This window comes from Thamnophis elegans, chromosome 8, assembly GCF_009769535.1.
Source record: "Thamnophis elegans isolate rThaEle1 chromosome 8, rThaEle1.pri, whole genome shotgun sequence".
Classification (NCBI taxonomy): Eukaryota; Metazoa; Chordata; class Lepidosauria; order Squamata; family Colubridae; genus Thamnophis; species Thamnophis elegans.
The window spans coordinates 50,537,461-50,561,853 of NC_045548.1; the positions used below are offsets into that span (position 1 = coordinate 50,537,461).

The 24,393-nt window shown below is 38.3% G+C and overlaps 1 protein-coding gene across 1 annotated transcript; it reads left to right on the forward strand.

The window, feature by feature from the left end:
• The first annotated feature begins 645 nt into the window (after positions 1–645).
• On the forward strand, positions 646–23,116 carry LOC116512610 (carbonic anhydrase 3-like). Its single transcript, XM_032223199.1, has 7 exons — positions 646–730; positions 3,876–4,073; positions 14,267–14,385; positions 16,557–16,649; positions 18,655–18,720; positions 19,513–19,668; positions 21,717–23,116. The coding sequence occupies exons 1-7, from the start codon at positions 676–678 to the stop codon at positions 21,834–21,836; spliced, it is 807 nt and encodes a 268-aa protein (XP_032079090.1). The 5' UTR covers positions 646–675; the 3' UTR covers positions 21,837–23,116.
• The last annotated feature ends 1,277 nt before the right edge of the window (positions 23,117–24,393 follow it).

The window sequence follows — 24,393 nt, forward strand, 5'->3', positions numbered from 1 at the left end:
ATATAGATTTTATAAAGGAAGCACTAACTGTGCTAGAGATATTTCATGAAGGTATAATTTCCCATTGGAAATAAGCAAAGAGTACCGTCTATATATCTGTCACCAATCCCAATGTTAATTCTGTTTCCAGAGTGGTAAGGAAGTTAGTCTCTTGAAATAAAATCAACTTCATCAAGTGTTTTAATTACAAAATTTAGTATGGCCATACATGTGTTAGTCTTCAATAGCACATATACATGTGGAAGGGAGAGAGGGAGAAAAGGAAGGAAGGGAAGGAAGGAAGGAAGGAAGGAAGGAAGGAAGCAAAGGATCCTTTCCACAATGTGCAAATGTCAACTAATTCTGACACGGAATATGGAAAAGTATGAGGAACCACTATCTGACAAGCATCAACTTCTAAGATCCGGATCATAAGGAAGATACCGAGAAATCGGGTGAGCTCCACTTCTCTTAAGCTGATCGTTCTTCCAGCCGCCGGATCTGTCGGCTGGACGATCCAAGTTATAGGGGAAACCCGCGCTGGTGCGTAGCTCCCCCTTCCGGCCTCCGGCTGTAAATGATCTTTGGGCGCCTCCGACGCCGGGCTGTCCCAAGGCTGGAGTCCGCTGAGCCTTATAAATGGCTCGGGCGTCAGAAGTTCGCGGCCAGCGGTGCTGAAGCCCGCGAGAGAGGACGATGCGCAAGCAGTCCACCGGCGAAGCCCTGACCTGGGGCTATAGCAAGGAAAATGGTGAGTGGGAAGAAGTCCCCAGCCATCCTGCCTCGCTCCTCTAACTGCGCACACATCCCAATCGAGCAGGGCTATTTGGGGCAGGAGTTTCCCTCGCAGCTCCGTGGTCCCCCGCAGCATTCAACCGAACTGGGGAAGAAGCGTTTTTCCAAACTCTCGGGCGTGGGATTCATGTGTCTCCGAGAGGCCGCCTTACCTGGTCATTCCATTCTTTTTTGATGCTATCAAATAGGGCATAAGTTCTCAAATATACTTCCCCCCCCATCAGGCTTTCCTTTTTGGGATGCATTGCAGGTATGATGGACCACAACTCCCATCATCCCCACTGAAAACTTGGCTGTAGATTTATTGGAATTCTTGCTCGACACATCTGGAGGGTTGCAGTGAAGGATGTTTAAGAAATGTTTCTGGGGGTGATAACTTGAAAGCAACTTGCAAGGCTAAGTGATTCTTCCTTAGGTTGAATATGTATTTGGGAAGCCAAATTAATCAGATTGTTTGCTTATCTATCTCAGGATTGAATTTTGGACTTTTCTGGATTTTTGATGGAAGACTCTCATTGTTCGTTGCCTCATCCTTGTTAGTAACTGAGGATACCAAAGACTGAAAATAGCCCCTTTTTGCATTCATTATAAAATTTCCTGGCTGGAAGAAGAACAATTTTTATTTTTATTTATTATCGTAGGAAAAGCACAGAAGACTCTAGTTTCTTAAAAAATCAATGTGCTTATCACAGCTTTCTTCTAGTGCTTGGACACACTAGAGATTTCCTGTCATTCACCTGCTGTATCCTATAGCAGTACATTCACTATAAGAGGTGATATGTTCCAGACAGGGTAGCTGGGGTGCACACATGCACGTGTCTTGAAAAAGACAAGATAGTGACCACAAACATGCAATCAAATCTTGCCCCCTTTTTATGGGCATCGTGACCCATGTAAAAAAAGACGGGCTTTTGATCGTTTGATATGGCTGCCATCTTTCTGACTCCTTCCCTGTGGAAGGAAAGACTTCAGGCTGTAATCTGTTGAAATCTAAGAGCAGACCATATTTTTTATGAATGACTAATATATAGTGTGACACCCCCCCCCCCCCTAAAATGGTTGCAAATTTGTTGGATTATAATCTCCATGGCTCCCTGCTGTTGCCCTTGCTGGCTGAGACTCATGGCAATTTGGAGATTAAAATATATGCAGGGTTCAACTTGCCTAACCCTGTTGTGTGCAGGTGCAAATGAGGGTGTATATCCCAGTACGGTTGCTTTTGTTCTTTTTGTTAGTAGAATAATACTATTAATAATAATATGCCTGAAATGTGAAAAGCATTCTATGTTGTTATTGTTTTTAACAATGATTAGTATAAATTAATGAGAATAATGTAGAGTGCTTTAACATTTCAAAGTCTGAATAGTACTGAAGAAAAACAGTCTTGCTCAAATAATCATATGTAACAACACAGTGGAGACTGCAGTATTCAAGTATTACGTTTAAGATTGAAGCTTAATACTTAATGCTATGCATAAGAAACATCTACATACATATATAATATACATTACGCTATGTATAACAAATGGTTTGGTGTATTTTGTATTTGTTCTTAATACGATGTTCAGCTTTAATTTAAACAACTTTATGACAGTATTGGTATCAGGATGGGCATTTTAGAAATGATAATTAATACTGATATAAACAAATTTATTTTTAAAAGTTTAAATTATTTAAATATGAGAGTATCAATAATCTCCAGTTGGTATTATATAAATTTCCATGGACTCAAATAACGGAGTAAAACTGGAAGAGAAAGAAAAAGAAAGAAAAATAGGACCCTGTTTTGCTTATGAGTCTGGAATTCAATATATGCAATTCAAATAGAAAAGGCTTTCAGGAGGTCTATTGTGGCAACTGCCTGATGGATAAAATAAGTTTTTTCCCCTTGCTATAATTGTTCCTGAGAGAAGGGGATGCAAGTGGCTTTGGCAGATATGTTTAAATTTAAAAAGAGGCAGAAAATCTTCCATGTGGGAACTCCATTCTCCCCAGTTAATCATTCCCTGCCCAATAATAACTCTTCTGAATACGTAACACCTTTATCCACTCTGGTAGCACTCTTGTCATTCTCAATCAGCAGGAAAAAATCTCTGAAGGGTACCCCATGAGGAGTAGAATTAGTCTGTGCACTCAGAATGACATCCCAGAACCTTAGATCCCAGGCTTGAGATATAGAGCAATAAAAAACATGATTCACAGCTTTGTATAACACTGTGCCTCTGCCTACAATTAAGTGGTACTATAGTAACGCTGCCATTTCTTAGAAATATATAGTTTTGCTTTCCTACCTGTTCTAAAGTAAATAACTTGAAAGGCAATTGAATAAAAGCCCCTTTGGCTTTAATGTGACCTATTTATAGTAGACATGCAAAAGATTGTTGTGTTAAGATTTCCAGGGACTCACCTTGGAACTTTGTACTGCATAGATACAGAACTGATTTCCAAACAGATTTTTTTAACTTTACTATAAAAAGTGGGCTTGAGGAAGAAATCTAAGCAGAATCCTTATAGTCTGTAGTTCCTATGAGGGTCATACAGCCTTAACGATTTTCTTTGAAGTTTAAATAAATGAAAGTTTTCCTATAGCAGAAAGTTGGTGGAATATATTTAGCAACTTCACCCATTTTGCTTCTAATTAGCAAAAGTTTATGCAGTGTCAAAATTATCAATAGCACTGTATGCTTTTAATTTTTTTTCTACACGAATCTATACATGAAGGTAACCTCACTGAATTTGGTGAGATTTTCTGTTAGGTTATGCAGGACTGGGGGCTATGTTTTAAATTCAGAGCTAGTTTTAATTTCTTGTTTTCTAATGAGGAATAGAAAGAGTAGTTGAAACTGTAACACTAATCCTTGCCTCCAAGATTTAAAGACTCTTTAAAAGGTAATTTAAAGTAATTCAAAAAGACTAAATCATCTTGGGATCAGGTAGGGCTCAACATTGTTCATTTGACTTTTCCAGCCTCATATCCTTCAGGTATTGGAATGGGCATCTGGGGTTAAAAAAACAAAATAGCTGAAGGGCAACTTGTTGAAAATGGCTGTCATATGGCACAGGATATGATGCACCTTTGCCTTGGCATGTTTCCCTCCCAGGACCTGATACCTGGCATACATCTTACCCATTAGCCAAAGGGAACAATCAGTCACCTGTTGCAATTCTTAGCAAAGATACCTTCAAAGATCCTGCTCTTTTGCCTTGGTTTACCGGCTACGATCCAGGTGCAGCTAAGAACATAAGAAACACCGGGAAAACATTGCGGATTGCATTTGATGATACTTTTGATCGTTCAGGTAAGTTTACTTTGGTAAATGTTTGCAAATATACTTGTAAGCCTAAAGTAATCAGGGTTAAGCCTACAAAATCCTTGTTGTGAAATGATCTTCTAAGGAAGGCTTCATCTCCCTGAACACAGGAACAGCTGGGGGGAGATGAGTGATTTGTTGCGTATTGTGCTGGTTGGATTATTTACTTTCCTCTGCCCCTCGGAATATTCTTCCAATTTCGAGAGATATGCCATCCATGTCAACAACCAATTTACAGAAAGTCTGCAATCATTTTGAAACTCAATGCTTTTCAGCAAAGTTGGGATTTTGTTACTGTTTTGCTCTTCAGTCTTTATTCTGTTGTAGAATGATAGGTGCAGTCCTCCTGGTTTTGCATCCCAATCTGATCACATGAAGGGTAGATCATGCTGGAAAGTATTTGTCAGTCATGTAATTTAAGAGTTGAAGTGTATTAAAAGGATGCTGTGGCTCAGTGGCTAAGACACTGAGCTTGTCAATCAGAAAGGTCAACAGTTCGGCGGTTCGAATCCCCAGTGCTGCTTAACGGAGTGAACTCCTGTTATTTGTCCCAGCGTCTGCCAACCTAGCAGTTCAAAAGCATGTAAAAATGCAAGTAGAAAAACAGGAACCAACTTTGGTGGGAAGGCCACCAAAGCGTTTTGTGTGACTTTGGTGTTGAGTCATGCTGGCCACATGACCACAGAGATGTCTTTTGACAGCGCTGGTTCTTCGGCTTTGAAACAGAGATGAGCATCGCCCCCTAGAGTCGGGAACAATTAGCACATAGGTGTGAGGGAACCTTTACCTAAAGTAAAGAGCCAGTATGGTTAGTAGTTAAGGTATCAGATTAGAAACCCTAAGAATGTGAGTTCTTATGCACAAAACAAGTTAGGTGACCTGGGACCAGTTCTCCTCTCTAGGAAGGAAACAATGGGAAACCACTTTAAAACTGCAGGGATTTATTCAGACAGTTACCAGGAATACAAAAACTGGCTCCAACTCCCCATTCACCAACTCACATAGGAAGCCACTAGCCATCAATCTTATCAAAAAGCATTCTTCTATAAGCATTACTGTACTTGGTTGTTATGCTACCAAGTCAGGCTAATTGATAATATGCCATAAAGTCATTGTTGACTCTTAGCAACTGCATAGTTCAATTCCCTTGATGATGGTCCGTCCCTAATCTGATCATTCATTATCTCCTTACATTCATTGCTTTTGTAACTGAGTCCATTCACCTTTGGTAGTCATTTTTCTCTTTCTTTTTACCTTTTCCAGCCTTTTTAATTAGAACCTTATCAATTATAATTTTCCTATATATTTTTTCTTGTCTCTACCTCCTTTCTCTCCTTTTTCTCCTCATGGAAATTTATATAATTTGTTTATACAAAAAGAAATGAAATAAATCACTTTTCTATCCAAAAAAGGGTAAATCTGCTTACAAAGCAATCATAAAGCAAGAAACAAGTCACCAGGGCACAAAGAAATTTAAAAATAAAAACATAAAATAAGTTTTATAGTGAACAATTAGATAAATGCAATAAACAATCCTAGTCAGCAAAAATTCCAAACAGCCAAATTGTATATCACTTCTAGGGGAAATTCAGGTTCTGCTTGCTTGGAATGAATCCTACTCTATATTTCCAATCGTTTCATTCAACTATTTAAAAACCTTTAAGATGAGTGGGGATGTTAGTCTTTGCTGCAGGGGTGGATTTCTGCCAGTTTTAACCTCTTCTATAGAAGAGGTTCCACAAATCTACAGTGCCGTTTAGAACCGGTTCCAGTTCCCTCCCCCCACCCATCCACACATCATCAAGATGAAGAGTGAGAGGAGGAATTCTGGGAGTTGAAATCTACAAGTCTTAAAGCTGTCAAGTTTGAACACCCCTGGTTTTTTTTCTAAAGGGTTAGGGGTGCAGGGGTCTTATGATTTGACAGATTTAAGACTTATGTGCTTCAATGCCAGAGTTCCTGAGCCAACATTTTGGTTGCTAAGCAAGAGCATTGTTAAGTTAGTTTCACCACATTTTACAAGTTAGCCACGCCCACCCAGTCACATGGATGGCAAGCCACTCTCACTCGGTCACATGGACGGCAAGCCATTCCCACAAAGCAGGCCACACCTACAGAAGAGGTTCTAAAAAAATTTGAAACCCACCACTGCTTTGCTGCCACAGTATTTGATTGGATTAAACTTGCAATTCACATGAAAACAGATTACAAGAATGACATTTTACTGTGATCAGCACGATTCTTTCCATGTGCATCCGTAGTTGAATATCAAAATGTTCTCATTAGCCCATGGAATTTTCCATGAAGTTGATTTTCATTTCCTAGCATAGGGTCTTTTACAATAGTCTTTTCTCAGAAAATGGAAAAGGAGTTGCAGAACAGCAGCTTTTTGCTTTTAAACAAAATGTAGGAACACAGACCATACTTGGAGTAGTGATACGATTTTAAGATTTGTTTTAACAGCACAGGTAAGATACAGTTCTCCTGAACTGTAATTGCTTTCAAATGTTTAGAACCTCCTCGCACTCATGTACAGTACAGAAATGTACTTACTTGTGTGTGTGTGTGTGTGTGTTGCTGCAGTGCCAATTTAATATTTGTATTTTGTGATGGTTCTCTTTGACGGTTTTTATCTATTCTCTTGTTGGAGTAGTTCTTGGCTATAAGGTTGCATCTTTTTCATTGGAGTGTCTACTATTCATGCTGTTGTGAGAAGGAACAAACCATGTGCCTTTTTGTTCGCTTGTTTCCTTGCATTGTATGGCTGCAACAGAACGCATTCATTTTTCATGTATTGTAGTCCTTGGATTTTTTTTGCATTGTTACATTTAATTGATTATGATGTCCTTTTGTCTGGGTGCTTCAATAATCCCAATCAAAATGAACAGAATTCCAAAACTGAAAAGGAAAGATGGTGTTCTGAGTTGGCCAACATCACAATGCCAGCTAAAGAAAAGACAAAGCTAAGCCTTTTGCCCTATGCCTTAACATACTTTTATCCTTGGGTATTCGAGTACATAGATATTAATCACTGATGAGAGACCAGCAATACTCTGACACAAAAGGTTGAGCTCTGCGGTAGCATTAACTCTGGAATTCCATGCTATTGCTGGCAGTCAAAGGACTTGAATGTTGCTTCAAACAAAGGCCCTCTGGGATTGCGGCAGCGATCGGCTTTCTGCCCACAGGAGTCGGGTGCTTTCTCCTTTTTAGGCTGCAAAAGAATGTGTGGTTAGTATCACTGGAGGCCTGGAGTTAAAACTTATGGGCAGGGGCATTTTAGGTCAAAACTGAGATTGCTTCCAGAATGCTACACTGGAATAATCTCTTCTCTTTGAATTCAACATGACCTGAATTCATGAAATAAATGGCACTCTTTGCCATTATGAAAATGAGCAGTATTTTAGTTAGGCATTTTCATCTCAGAAAAGTCCATCGTATCGTTGTCCAATGTTCATAACTGACTTTACTGTCCGTTATTTCAAAGAACATGCCAACGGCATATTTATTCTTGAACCTGTTAATTGCATTGTTATTGACATGGCCAACTGTGTTATACTGGTTTTTTTTTTTAAATCATAAAACAAAACTGCTAAACCCTCACTTGTACTTAGGGGAGGGCTGAACTTCCTTTGTTTTCACTTGTGATTGTCACCTGTCGCTGAAAACCTGACAATATATGAAGCTTTTCAAACCTTTGTATCAATATAGTGTGGCCTTCCCACAACTTTATGTGAAGAGGGATAACATTCCTGGCTTGGTCAATTATGTATTGATGAATATCCCATTTGTAAGGAAAACTCAATTATATTTGAAGAGGGATACTGCTCTATAAGCTGGTCATAGAGGCTTTCATTAGTTTTACTAAAGATTGCCGGTATCTAAGATTGAAAATTGTTTTTCCTGATCTGCATATTGTGCCCTTCACTGAAAACACAATGTACTAAGGATTTTTTTAAATAATGAATTTTCAAGGTCCTCCTCACACAATACTATTCAGTGTTGTACATTTTTGTTAGGAACTGACTGAACTAGAGTAAAGGTTCCCCTCGCACATATGTGCTAGTCGTTCACGACTCTAGGGGGTAGTGCTCCTCTTCATTCCAAAGCCGAAGAGCTGGAGCTGTCTGAAGATGTCTCCGTGGTCATGTGGCCGGCATGACTAAATGCCAAAGGTGCATGGAACACTGTTACCTTCCCACCAAAGGTGGTTCCTATTTTTCTACTAGCATTTTTACATGCTTTCGAACTGCTAGGTTGGGAGAAGCTGGGACAAGTAACGGGGGCTCACTCCATTATGAGGCGCTAGGGATTCAAACCGCTGAACTGCTGACCTTTCTGATCGACAAGCTCAGCATCTTAGTCACTGAGCCACCACGTCCCTCTGAACTAGAGTACTATAGTTTAAAAAACACGGCTTTCAAAAAATTGTTTTTTAATGTGACCTAGACCAGAGGTCCCACAACCCCCAGGCCACTAGCAGTCCGTGAGCTGTTAGAAATGGGCCTGTACAACTGGAGGTGAGTGACAGGTGAGTGAGTAAAACTTCATCTGTATTTACAGCCACTCTCCAATGCTAGCATCGCCACCTTAGCTCCACCTAAAATCATCAGGCATTAGATTTTCATAGGAGTACAAAGCCTACTGTAAAGTGCACACAAAGGATCTAGGTTACACACTCCTCCTACCCCCCTCCCTCAATGGAAAAATTGTCTTCCATGAAACTATCCCTGGTGCCAAAAAGGTTGGGGACTACTGACCTAGACTATTGTCATAATAATGTTGCAGTTAAGAAAAATGTTTGAATTCTCTTTTGCTGTGAGGACAATAGATGAGCATTTATTAATAGCATTTATTCCATGCCTGAAGAATGGAGCATTGACTTTTATTTTTATACAAATAAATAATAGCCAATCAAGTACATTAAACAACTCTACAGGATGGACAGAAGAGTACTTTTTCACCATGTCTCCTTTGCAACAGGCTTACAAGTATGTTGCCTATGAATCAGAAAATAAAATACCCATTTATACACCTATCTTTTCTATTCCTTTAAAAATGTCTAAATTGGTGGCTACCACCACATTGGATATCAGTGAATTCTGCAGGTCTGAATTGAACTGAATAGGATTTAAAACTGGGTGAAATGAGTTAATGAGGAAGTTGCAGGTCCTAGCATAATAGAGTTGTTGCTTACAGTATGATGTTGGGTTTTCTGTGATTTTGATCAAATTGGCTTAGCTTTGACAAACCGTTGTAGTGGAGTATTTGCCTATTTATTTTTTACAGAGAATAGTCTGCTGTTTGAAGACATCTTCTGTATGAAGGACTATTTATCTTACCTCCTATAAACAGGAGTGGATTGACCTTGACAATTACTATTATGATTAACATCTGGATAGCATGTGGAACAGGCATATCATTCACTTGGTTCAGCATTACTCAATATTGTGAATGTATTTTTCTATCAACTGTTCAAATCTGTCAATCAGAAAGGTTGGCAGTTTAGCGGTTCAAATCCCTAGTGCCACGTAACGGAGCGAGCTCCAGTTACTTGTCCCAGCTTCTGCCAACCTAGCAGTTCGAAAGCATGTAAAAATGCAAATAGAAAAATAGGAACCACCTTTGGTGGGAAGGTAACAGCTTTCTGTGCGCCTTTGGTGTTTAGTCATGCCAGCCACATGACCATGGAGACGTCTTTGGGCAACGCTGGCTCTTCGGTTTTGAAATGATGAGTCAGGAAAAAGCTAGCACATACTGTATGTGCAAGAGGAACCTTTACCTTTACCTTAGACCTATACACTATAAATTCAAATGTGCATGTAATATAATTTGCATAATTTTCTTTAATGATGCATTAAAGGATACTTTTATACTCTTTAAAAAATAATAACACAATAAAAGGAAATCTAAGACTGGACCGCCAGAAACCATGCTCATCTGTATTCAAAGGACAATTTTATAAAAGCTTGAAATGATCATTGACTGAGTTTGCAAGGACAATCTCTATATGCTTGACACATGTGGATTGTTTATTTTACTTTTGAAAGTTGTAAAATTGAGAAAGAAACAGATCACACAGCTCCATATTCTTGGTAAAGGAACTATTGAAACAAAATTGCCCTTCTACCCTTGTTCTCTTCAAGGCTGGCCCTATTGGTGAGCAAGGTGGAATACTTGCTTCCGGTGACAGACAGCAAGAAGTATGATAACGTAATTGCATATACCCCTGAAAAATAGTCTGTTTCCTTCAGATTTAATAGATGGTGTATGCTATTGGAATTAGTATACATATAGAAGATGCCATGTTATTTTTCTATTCAGATAGCACAAAGTCACAAGGCTGCCTCTTTATCTTTCTTCCCTGTTAAAGAAGCAGCAAGCAAAAAAGAAAAGAAAAGAAAAGAAATCTTCCATATAACTAATGGGAGATTTAAGCAAGTCATCAAAAAGGATAGTCACTGACATTTTGGAAATTTGGTGGCAGTTAGTCCACAGTAAATCATAATTGCAAAGATGTATAGATGGCTAATGATGGCATCAAAATGTGAAAAATTAGACATAAGTACTAAGAGAAGTTATGAGTATTTTAGAAATTACTTAGGTAACCTCATGAAAAAAGGGACATGGTGGCTCAGCGGCTAAGATGCCGAGCTTGTCGATCAGAAAAGTAGGCAATTTGACGGTTCGAATGCCTAGTGCCACATAACGGAGTGAGCTCCCATTACTTGTCCCAGTTTCTGCCAACCTAGCAGTTTGAAAGCATGTAAAATATGCAAGTAGAAAAATAGGCACCACTTTTCTATTGGGTGGGAAGGTAACAGCATTCCGTGCACCTTTGGCATTTAGTCATGCCGGCCACATGACCACGGAGACATCTTCAGAGAGCATTGGCTCTTTGGCTTTGAAACGGAGATGAGCATCACCCCTAGAGTTGGGAACGACTAGCATGTATATGCAAGGGGAACCTTAACCTTAATCTCATGACTGCATCTAAAACAAAATGCAATACATAGAGACCTAATTGTGCAGGAAGCAGTTCTGTGAAATGATAGCTCTTGGCAGTTCAATTGAGTGCAAATGGAGAGAAGAATTCTATTGATATGTTGGAAATACTGATTTTTTAAATTCAAATATTTTTTCCATAGCTAGAAGGCCATAGTAGTGGGTCAATCCATATCACATGACTTTTATCCTGTTTGGTGCTTGCCTTGGGGATGAAGTGCACAATGCTTTTGTACAGTTCTGCCTATAAATTCATTCACTGGTTGCATTTCTCTTAATTGACTTTGACATTGAAATAGGGAAATGAAATCTTAATAAAGTAGACATTCTCATCTGACTACAGAAGTGGACATGGGGTAGAATTACATTGTCATTATCTTGGCTTGTGTTTTATACTGAGTATCTTTTTTAAAAAAAATGTAGGAGAAAAATTTCAGAAGGAAAGAGCCATGGCATCAGCCCAGCAACACATGCTTTTCTGAGCTCCTGCCTTTCAGTTTCATGTTCCTTTATAATGGTATATTTTAATTACCTGGATCCTTTTCAATCAGGATTCAGGCCTGGGAGTGGAATGGAAACAGCATTGGTTGCGATTTTGGATGATCTCTGGTATGGGTGTGATGGTGGATGTGCATCCATTCTTACCTTACTTGACCTTTTAGCAGCTTTCAGTACCATCAACCATGGTATCTCTCTGGATTGACTCAAAAGACTGAGAGACAGTGGCATGATGTATTGCTGGTTTTCAGGGTTAATTCCTGTTGGTGATGATTGGGGAACAAAGATTCTGCCCTTGGCCCCTATATGTGGTGCACTCCCTGGGTTGCTGTTTTTTTCCTCCTATTTAACATCTACATGAGACACTTGATGAGCTCATCCATTGCCATAGGGTGATATATGATCAATATGCAGATGGCATTCAATTGTACATCTCTGCTCCTGACAAGGTTGTTTATGCTGTGAGTATTTATCCCAGGGTTTGGAGACTGCGAGGGTCTGGATGAGGAGCAACAGACTTCAACCAAACCCTGGTAAGACTGAGTGGCCTGAGTGGATTTTGAGATAACCCCTCTCCCCCTTGGTGGATGGAACTGTACCATTTTTGGTGCAGGATGGGATTGCACTGCCCCAAATAGACCTTCTACACAATCTGGGAGTCCTCCTGGAGTCATCACTCCAGTTTAGTAAGCAGATGGCAGTCTTGACTAGGAGGATCTTTGCACAACTTTGTTTTGTGTGCCGGTTACACCTTTTTCTGGATCAAAGGGTCCTTACTGATGGTCATTCATGCCCTGATGACCTCCAGGTTGGATTGCAGCAATGCACTGTTCATGGGACTGTCCTTGATGAGTAACTGGAAACTTCAGATGGTGCAAAATATGGTGGCACAAGCAATTATGTATGTTTCTTTGCAAGCTGCTTGGGTTACCTGTCTCTTCCAATTCACAGTATTTTATTGACCTTTAAAACTTTTCATTGTATGGATTTTTAAATGTTTTTATACTTAATAATGATAATTGGTTTTATGTATTTAAAACATATTGAGGAGGCAATATTCTCTATATTGAGATACTTACAAGGGCCATACCTGCAAATCAGAAAAATCCCCTATAGAATCATCTATGCAAATCAGTTTGTGTCCAGGTGCCCTTGGTGATGTAGAAGAAAGCGAAAAATTTGCCCCTAAAGCATTTCCATATCATACCAGCATAAGACTTGTATGGAAACTTACTGACGTATTCCTCAACAATTATAAATAAATCCGCCTTAGTAGATCCCGGTGCAGGATCATCATAATCCCTTAACTCCACCTCCAGGAAAACCGAATGAAGCTGCTTGCGATGCAAGTACAATTGGATGGTGCCAACTTTGTCACCAGAGAATTGGATTTCCATGAGCAGCCAGAAGATTTGCTTTGCAGAGGTCCTGCTGACCTTCCCTGGTTCCCCATTCCAAACATCATGCTCTTACAATGTTGGATTGGCCAAACCTGCTCACATGACTCTTATCAGATGCTCATGTAATCTCCCTATTAATCTCGACTATTGCAAACTGGTCAGAACTATTAAAAGACCGTCATTACTTTGATTATGTATTGTGATTTGATACTTTTTAAAACAGGAAAATTGGGCCTCATCAATTCAATCCTGGTTACTGCAAGTAAGGTGGGAGGGAGACCCAAGGGAAACATTGCAATCCTAGTTAGTACAATTTTACAACGGAAATGTGTCCCTCTGCCTTCCTAATCCAAATCCTAACCCTAATATTCTTTTCTCCTCCTATTTTCTCTGCAACAACAACACAGAGAGAGAGTGACTGCACCCATCTGGCTTTCATGCCTATGGCAAGATTATAACTACACTCCTATCGTTTTTAGCCTGGTGCTAAGTGTCACAACTAAATCAAACTGGCTCTATTTGATTTACCTTTCATGTTGCATTATGTAATTTTTTTTGCTATTTATTAACTGAATAAAGTCTTGCATATAGGAAACTTCTAAAGACTTTTCTGTGATATGAAAAGTTACCTTACATTTCAGGTCCTTTCTTGCTGCTATATCTAGTTGTTCATTAAGTGGAAAGACAACATTTATTTATAGATAGGAAGGATATGAATTTTGGGCAAAGGCCAGTCTAACCTGACGTGCATAAAGTTAATTAAGTCAGACGTGACAAATGTGTGAGTTCAATCATACTGCCTGTTCACAGTTGTCATCTACTGTTAGATGACAATGTGTATCTTGTACATGCATTGTTCCTAATACTGGAAAAATATCATGACAAATCACTGTAAGACTCAATTTGATGATCAGTTGGGCATGGGGGAATGGCTTGGTCCTGGCCAAAGCAATGGACATTGTTCTTCTGCATCAAAATATTTCCTAGAATATATTCAGTTATGGATAAACTAATCACCTCACACCACTTGGGATCTTAAGGCAGAAAAAGGGAGATGCTAAGTGTCACAACATACTTGCCAATGTGTTAGAGATAGGTGCTTGGCCAAGGATGCACTGTCTTATGAACATTGGATTGGAAATGTAGTGGAAGATGAGATGTCCTCTTTGCCATCAGTCATATTGGCAAGAGATGCTCATAATATTCATCTTATGTAATGGTTATACCATTTGTTATGGCACAGCAAAATCTTCTGTTAATCTAGACTATTCTTTGCAGTGCTTAGGGGAGGACCACTCCCTGGGATTTTCAGACTCCGTCAGCTTCACATCCACTGGGGTTCTACCAGCGACAAAGGCTCAGAGCACGTGGTGGATGCAAAAAGGCATGCAGGAGAGGTGAGTAGGTTCTGCAGGAAATACTGGAAGATTTCCCCTTACCAGTAGAAAACCAGGTGCAGATAGTCTAATAAAGTTTCAGCAAAGATGGACAGTCAGTTGTCCTCTAGATGTGGTTGAATTGCAATTTCCATCAGGCTCCATTGAGATCAGTGGTCAAAGGCGTAGGACAGGGATGTCAAACTTGATTTCATTGAAGGCTGCATCAGGGTTGTGTTTGACCTCAGCAGACCGGGGTAGGTATGGCCATGGTGGGCATGGTCAGTTTGATGTTATTCATGTCGGGAGGTGCCTGTGGTGGCTCAAGAGCTCTGCTAGTGAAAACAGGCTCCCGAGCTTTGTTTTTATCTACGACGGCCTCCTGCAAACACTGCCGGCAAAAACAGAGCTTGGAAGGACTCCCGAACTCTCCCGAGCTCCATTTTCACTGGCAGAGGCACCACTGGCCGGTCCTTTGCTGTTTCCAGGGTGGTTCCACAAGCCAGCTCTAAGCATCCCGCAAGCCTTGAGTTTGACACCCCTGATATAGGACATGAAGTTTAATATTTGATGCATACTTTCAGTGCTAACATTTTTAAGTCTTTGAATTATTGAATTTGTCCTACACAAATGAACAAGTTATTTCTTCTGATGAAGAGATAATAATTCATGGTTTGAATCAAAACTCCAATTGACACATGGAAATGATGGCAGGCGAATAGAGTTGAAGCTCAGTTTGAAAGTTCAGATCCAATCTTTTCAAGAATCCCATATGAGCAGAGAATATAAGAAGACTGGGGTGGTAGCATCAATATCTGTGTCAGCCAGTGGTGGGTTTCAAATTTTTTTAGAACCTCTTCTATAGGTGTGGCCTGCTTTGTGCGAGTGGCTTGCCAGCCATGTGACTGGGTGGGCGTGGCCAACTTGTAAAATGTGGTGAAACTCACTTAACAACGCTCTTGCTTAGCAACCAAAATGTTGGCTCATAAACTCTGGCATTTGAAGCACGCAAGTCTTAAAGCTGTCAAGCTACAAGACCCTTGCACCCCTAACCCTTTAGAAAAAAAACCCCAGGAGTGTTCAAACTTGACAGCTTTAAGACTTGTGGACTTCAACTCCCAGAATTCCTCCTCCAGTTATGTTGGCTCAGGAACTCTGGCATTGAAGTGTGCAAGTCTTAAAGCTGTCAAGTTACAAGACCCTTGCACCCCTAACCCTTTAGAAAAAAAACCCAGGGGTGTTCAAACTTGACAGCTTTAAGACTTGTGGACTTGACAGCTTTAAGACGTGTGGACCTCAACTCCCAGAATTCCTCCTCTTGCTCTTCATCTTGATGATGTGCGGACGGGTGGGGGAGGGAGCTGGAACAGCTTCTAAACGGCACTGTAGATTTGTGGAACCTCTTCTATAGAAGAGGTTAGAACTGGCAGGAACCCACCCCTGGTGTCAGCATACAGATGAGGATATCTGTGTAACCAGGATACATAGTGGTTAATGCAGCACTCTTCTTTTTTAAAATGAAAATGGAAATTGAATGGGTATATTTAGGAACAGAAGTGTTAATTATATATAGCATATAGATGCATATGCGTTTGTCCTGCATAAAAGTTGTCCTGACTCAGAATATGTAACTTGTAAAAAACATATTATATACTATATATTTGTTTGCCAGTCATTATAAATTGATACATTGAAAGCACCACTTATAGGAATTTTTATAGTATTTTGATTTTATGAAAATTGTTCTTATGAAAATAATTAAACTATGGGTGCTCAATATATTTTATATGCTTCCAAAGGTGTGTGATGACTCTTTTATCATTTCACTTCTGCTTGGCCACTACTCATGTTGTCTGAGAATAAGTATTATAGTCTGTAAGATGCTCCAAGATAAGGTGGAGAAAAATAGTAGAACGAAAACCATTTAATGTATATTTGGCAATTTTGTGAAATCTTACCTTTTGACTCTATCATTTTAAACATTTTTCTAAAAGAACAAAAACACTTAGATACTGCATAATACAGGGTGTTTCTGGTTTTTAACATTTTTTAAATGTTTAAATTGATTTTTATTGATTACCTGGTAGTGAGAGTCAGATGGCTTCTGGGAAATGAAGAGAATGTTATGAAATTTCACCAAGTTCTATTAAGGCTTTTTTTGATATCAAACTATAATGTTTCCTTGTTTTTAGATTCATTTGGTACATTGGAATTCCTTCTATAGCAATTATGCTGATGCTTTGAGAAAAACTGATGGTGTGGCTATTATAGCCATTCTAATGCAAGTAAGTTCTGATTGCTATTTTCTTATGCACATTTTCACAATAATCTTCAGCTGTGGCTCTAAAAATTGTATCTACTTTGAACAATGATGCTTTCTGTTTTTCACTATGCGCCACATACCTTTGTTAGGAAAGCTTCCCGTTGGGAGAGCGAGTGCGTTCAGAGAAGCATTGTGAGAGTTCTGTTGGAGAACACACAAACCAGCATACAGAGACACTGCAGTTTAAATAGGCTTTTACTTTCGTGGAAATAGAGGTATCCAATCACATTTTACAGTATAATTTAAAGGAAACAGGTACAGCATTGTTACATGATTTACATGCTTTATATATTGCCAACCCAACCATTAGATTATATTCCTAACAACCTTCTTTGCGCTACTATGGACTGTAACATACAGAATGCCAACAACTATCCTCTACCTTCCTCTAATCTCCCATCATATGCCACACTAATGGACAGAGTCATTGGTGAGATTCATCCGGTTCTCACCGGTTCAGGCAAATTGGTTATTAAATTACCTCCTCCCACTCCGCTATGAAAGTGGATCCTGGGTGCTGCGCTGCAATAGAGAAATGGGCAATGGAGCGGCTGGAGTGATGAAAGGAAAAGACCCCTTTCCCTTCTCCTTCTCTTGTGCCGGTTGTCTGTCTGTTGTCTGCAATGGAGAAACATGGTCTGTTTCTCCATTGCAGTGCAGTGTCAGGGTCCATTTCGATAGTGTGGGGGGGATAATAATTTGCCTGGCCAAACTAACACCGCAGTCTCCCCTACATTGGGCCCAGCTTTGATTGTGCTGCCAACTTAATTCCTCATCCCTCTCACTTTTGCCCGCAGACTGACCAACACCCCCTGCATGCAGGTCCATGGGAAGGGGGTAGTATCTCTTTCCACTTCCCCCCAATACTTCACCTTCCCATGTGAGCTCTTGGGAACATCAACTCCTTGTCTCTATAGTGACCCCCCCCTCCTCCTTGGCTGGAAACCTTGCCTCTTCAAGGAGCAGCATCCAGAAGGCTGAAACAGCTACAAGACCAACATGCAGAGAAGCACTCCCAGAAACAGCCTTTTGGCAAAGGGTGGAAATTTAACAACTGGTTCACCCAGGGTCAAACTAGCCATCATTGGAGACTCATCCCACATTTGCGACGGAGCTGGAGGATGGGGTGGGCCATGCCTCTTGCAACAGCCAACCTGACCCTGGGTAAACCGGTTGTTAAATTATTTGAATCCCACCACTGGATTGAGTGTACTGTCTTATCTTTCTAATTTCTAATTAAGCTTAAGGAAAAAACTCCACCATAGTATTAGGTTTCTTTCTAATACATGGAATACTGTGTGAAGATTCTTCCTTTTCCAAGGAAGGGACACACCACAAATGTATACAGTGCTTTGTGGCAATCAACACCTTTCCCAATAACAGGCTGTTAGTCTGGGTTAACTCCAGTCTTCTTGGCTTTGCAAGGTGCTGTTACCATGTAAATGTCTCTTTAGAACTCAGGCAATATGCTGACTCTGTAAACTGCATAGAGAGGGCACACAGTGAAGAGGTATATAAATCTAAGTGCTATTGCTATCTCTCATTATTCTCAGCCAGTACAGCTCAAAATATAGAGAACCATAATCAATGAAGATAGCAGGATCTGTAGTCAAACACAGCTGGAGGGTACCAATTAGTGAAAGTTTAGTTTAGTTTGTGAATCAATTATTTTCACTTTCAGCACTACTACCAAAATGTTTTCTGAAGTCCAGAAACACTCACTGAAATTAAGATCACACTCTAGTTGTGCAAAACAGAGCATCATTAAATAAAACCAACCAATCAGGCAAATGTTATTCTCTTTTAGTTTTTATACTTAGTCTTATTGGTAGAGGTTGTAAGATATTCCCCAAATGTTACTAATTAAATGGACATATGGGATAGTTAACAATTCATTCTGCGTACTGTTGCAATTTGGAAGATAATCGCCTTTCATGTTTGCTCACTATCTGACTTCTGCATGACAGGTAGGAAAAGACCCTAAGCCAGAAATGAAAAGAATTATTGAAGAAATAGATGCTATTAAAACAAAGGTATGGAAAACAATAGTTTTCTAACATGATTAACCTAATATGTTTCAATAAAGGCAGCTAACATAATTAGATAATGCATAAAAAGTATGCTATTATTAACACATGGCAAACTACAGTATTCTTAATTTGTTGAATAAGGCACAGTTAGTTGGCTTCAGTTGTCATACTAAGCCATAAGTCATGCCTATGAAGCTTAATGACTGTATTTACACAACATGCCAAGCAACACTATGGTTATGATGTGCCAGCATGGCTCTCTTAATAAATTGGAACTTTGAGCAATACTTTGCCTTGGACTCTGATTTACTTTTGGATGCTATTTGGAACCCTGACTTAAGTGAATCTTCACTGTGACAAGTAACAACTAGTACTGAGAACTAGCATGAAACGTGGACAATAGGAACATCTGAAGCTTGTAACAAATATTTTTAAAAAATGAATAGTTGACAATTTCCCATGGGAAATTTAATGAGAGTGGAACAAATAAAAGATTATTTAAAGGAAGGTTTTCAGACACAGGAGTTTTGATTCATATTTCAAATTACTTGGGGATACTTATTAAAATTAATGCAGACTTAATAAAAATAGGGATATCTAATAGGTAAATCTGAATAGCTTTTGACTGCTGATAAATATTAGAATAAATTAGTTTTAGTAGTCTGTTATCTCAACTATACCTGGAAGTGATCTATACAAATGATCATCATCAGCCAGTCATAATAAATCTTGATTGTAGAGAGCTTTCTAGTCTCTGTCACTGAATTTAATTATGTTATTTCTGATTTCTTTAAGGGAAAAGAGGCTCCTTTTCCACACTTTGATCCATCCATCCTCTTCCCTCAAATTCGAACTTACTATACTTATCAAGGCTCTTTTACAACACCTCCGTGTGAAGAGTGTGTTACCTGGATTGTTATGAAAGAACCTATAAGTGTTGATGAGCAGCAGGTAAATTAGTTATTACTTTTTTTGTATATATCTTATGTAAGTTTAAATGCATCTCATATGTTCATTAGTAAGTATAATCGTGCTTTATCATAAATTATATTACATGATCCAGGTATATCTAGGTATATTGTGCCACTGCATTCATGAGAAATATTGGACAATTTGTAAAGCAAATGAATCAGAGTGACAAGCAAGAATCTAAGGGCATTTTACATGTAGTTCTTGAGTTACAACATTTCACTTAGTGACCATTCAAAGATACAACATCACTGAAAAAAGTGACTTATGAATGTTTTTCACATTTATGATTGTTGCAGCATCCCATGGTCACATGATCAAAATTTGGATGCTACCAAGCTCCATTTTCACTGGCAAGAGGTTGTTGGAGGCTGTGGCAGCCAAAAATGGAGCTTGGGAGACCATTTTCTCTGGCAGAAGCATCACGGGCTGTCCTTCGCTGTTTCCCCGCGGGCCAGATTTAAGTACCCCGTGGGCCGGATCTGGGCCACGGGCCTTGAGTTTGACACACCTGGGGTAGAGCTTAACTCCAAGAGGCTCCATTTTTACTGGCGCTTATCAAAGTGTCCAAAGAGATCACAGGGCTTTAAAACTCACATGGACATTCCAGGAAGCAGGGCTGTCATGAGGAGATTTGTATCAGGAGATCACAAGCTCCTTTCTTGTAGCAATGGGAGATCACCTGATCAGTGTTACTTTTCTGGCATGTCCATGTTACCTTTGACATAAGCCCTATAGTGAAAAACTCTATATTACTTCCATGTTAAAAAAATAATGGTGCTCCAAGACCCCTCAGCTACCTTATAAAGATAAAGTATAAGCCCACCTTAAATCAGTACAACATTTTTTTTAATAAGGTCTTTTTTTTAAAAGAACTTAATAAAATTTGCATATCTTGAATCTCAAATTTTAATTTAGTCTCGTAAAAGTGGTTGGCGATTATATTATTTCCAACAGATAAGAGTTTTTTTATTTAGACAATGACACTATCCTTTATCAATTCTATTAGAGAAAGAAGCACTCAGAAGAAAGGAGCACATTCCTTGCATACTTTATTTCATTTCTTAATTTCCCATTTCCTAATTAAACTTTTCTTGGAAAAACAAAATATTAGTGTGCTTTGCTTAGGTTTCTTGGGCTAGGAATCAAACCCTTAATAAGGCCTCAGGCTCCAGTCCTTGTGCTATTTATGTAGAATTAAAGTCTATTGGCTTTAACTGAAGTCATTTCCAAAAAGGGCAAAGTCCAGAGAAATGGGTCATTCATAAATAAAGACTGCTAAACTTGTTTCTCTTGCTTTGCAACAATCTAGTAAAAAGTTGTGCAAACAAAGCAGATCTTTATATTATTGCAGGAAGCTCTTTGATCAATTGTAATAATCAAAATCTGTTTAATATGTTATCTTTATTCTTCTAAGACTGTCTAAATGGCGTGAAACAAAATGGATAAGATATTTAAAGTAGCAATTTGAGGGGCACCCATCAGAGAAATAAAGATAAGAGGTTTATTTGTAATTAGAAAGATCTTGATATCCAGGCAATTTCTTACCAATAAATATAGATCCCGGAGATCTATAAGAAAGACTTACAGATCTCCAAGAAAGGAAAATCAGTTAACAAGGTTGTTATCTAAATTAGGCAAAACTTTATTTCAGTGTTTGGGAAAAATTGCTATTTGGACTATGGTAGGTCCTGAATCCCAGATAGTCTTCTCTACCTGAGAAGAGTATAATCTAGAATAGACCATTGGATAGCTAAAGAATGTTTAAAAATTGAATCAAATACATAAATAACAATTGAATCCAACAAGTAAGAGTTCATTTCTACTTGGGTGAGAGGTTCTCTAGAAAATAAGCCAATAGAACTTTACAGAACAAATAAATAACAATGATTTGTATTGCATTCCCCCCCCCCTTGAACAAACTCTGCAGCTTTTTAAAGGAAATTGTCATTCTAGTATCTTTTGAATGTTTTTTTTAGATTATTTGTAACTAAATTGTTCTTAGAAATCTCGTTCTTTTTCCTCCATAGATGTTAAAGCTGCGTAGCCTTTCTAGCAATAGCGCAGAAGATCCTCACTGTCCTTTAGTGGACAACTGGCGGCCTCTTCAGCCTCTCAATACCAGGATGATACGATCAACATGTCAATAGACTTTCTACTACAGTTGCCATCTTGAGTTATGAAGATCTAAGGTTTTACACTCATGTTGTATATCGGTGGTTCTTCCTTTGGATCTATGCTGTTGAGCCAAAATTTTTAAGGAATGAAGCAGGACAAGTTATTAAATGAATATAACTTCTGGAGGAGGAAAAAAATAATTATAGTAAAACTTTAACTTGTATATTGATATGCTGTGGACTCTCTTCAGATGTCATATACCATATGCCATGATGTTACAGAGACTGAGCAGGTGTATCAAATGCTTCCTTGCTCAGCCTTACTCATTTGGCTGTTCCTGCCAACCGAACTGGCTAAGCTGTTTTCTGCAACCAGATGTCTTTTCCATGTGTGGGTTTGCAGCTTACAGACACCTGAGAATTGCAGTTATAATGTGTCAAGGCTTGTTCTTAGCTTCAGATTCTGGCTTGTGAGTATTGCAAACAGCCTTTAATCTGATATACTGATAAAAGTTCTGTGATTTGTTTAGCCATTCCCACTAGAAGGAGAAGCCATCAATCCATATCTCTATGGACTTGCTGAGTTGCTATAATTTCCTCATATTATAGTGATAGCCAAATGTATGTAATCTTGAAATTTTTTTTCTTTCCCCCTTTCACAATTTATTAAAATGTTCTTAATTTAAAACTGGTCAAATTCCACTATGATTTATACAAATTGAAATTGGTGAAAGAGGATTTATTTCAACGATAATCAACCCTTCTAATGGTCATAGGAAAAAAATAATATTCACATTCTATTCTTATACCAAATTTTCTTGAAAATCCTATTCATTTTAGGGAATTTGACGTTGAAAAAAAAATGCTGTTAAATAATAAAAAAGAAAATCACCCCAGCATATATTTACAGCATTAATTTATCTTTCTTGAAATATAAATTAAATGTTCAAATAGAAGACAGGATGAGCTATAGAATTCATATTTTGTCCTATAATCGTGTAACTTTATTTCATTCTAATTATGAATATTTTGAACACTTTAGATTTGCTTAATATGAAGATAATCTCAGAGAATTGAAAGCAAACTTTTTCTTTTAAATTAAGTATGATGTATTCAGTTTTTAGTTGTGCTGTATTGTAACATCCCAAATAGTAATATTCTGATCTTATCCGCATTTGATTATTTAGTTATTCATTTTGTGGCAATGCAGATAGTGTGCATTATATTCAGAATTACTGTTATAAATGGGAAGAAATTTCATAATGCAATGATATTTTCACGGCATCTCATTTTAGATTTGAAACCAGTTATGAAATAGAAAATATAATAAATCCAGACTTTTCAATGTCAATATTACATTTTTTCCCCAAATAAACTTTTATATCTCCTATGTGCTGTCACATGACATTTCGTGACTTTTTTCCCTTCACAGAGCTGGCGTGGGCATGACCTATGCATGATGCATCCAGCCCTGCTGGCTGGCAGTTTGACACCCCTGTCTTATGTATATATTATTAGTAACTTATAAGCATCAGAGTATTTCTTCCAATTTTAAAAATTGGTAAATGGATTGTTTCCTTCCAAATTTAAAAAAAAAATCAATTTGTCTTTCCATTGTAGCACTTAACATTTCTAAAACATACATTAAAATCTAAAACATACATTAAAACATCTTTTTAAAGCTACTAGGAAAACAACAGTGTTTGGGAAGAATGTCTAAACCTCTGACAATTATTAATAAAATATTGGCCTGGGTTGTTTTTCTTTCTTGCTTTGGTTTTACTTTGCAAGGAAAGCATTTCAAACTGTACTGTATGATGGCAATATACTTGCTTTTGTAAAACAACAAAAATAAATCTACCTTTCAGAACCAACATTTTCAGATTGTTTTTCCTGACCACATAATTAGAAGTCACAAAAATAATGCTTGGTCTTGAAATCTAATTTTAGTGTCCTCCATCAATAGACAATGCACATGGACTATTCTTAAAAAAAAAAAAAAAACACTTCCAAAAAATTACAAGGTCACAAAAATTATCCACATTTGTTTACTTCATTTTACTCTATAGGACAGTTTCATATTTTTACTAAGTTAAATATTTAAGGAATTTCCTTTTAAATACTGCCTGTCAGATTCCCCCCACAGGTGAGGGGAAATACATTTATTTATCAATATTTATATTTATAATTCACATTTAGCAACCAAATTTCAATTTCACATGTGCCAAAAATTCTTTATAAATTAATCCTATACACTATACTCTCTGCGTTTTCTAAAATGACAATCATAAACAACTGTTATGTCCATACAGTTTTTGATGATTTGATCAAGAACAAAATTTGGGAGGCTACATGGCAATTCTCAAATTTTGCTTATTGTCACCTCTTCTACTCTTTCAAACACAACCCCCCCCCCCCCCGTAGGCTTTGCATTCACCCTTGCTACATTTCCATCTGTATGTGGGAACAAAACCAAACGTATTCCAAACAACTGGAGCCGCATGTGGCTCTTTCACCTCTCTGTTGCGGCTCCGTCACTCAAAATATGTGTTGCAAACGCCAATGTGTTATATCTACCAGTACGCGATTT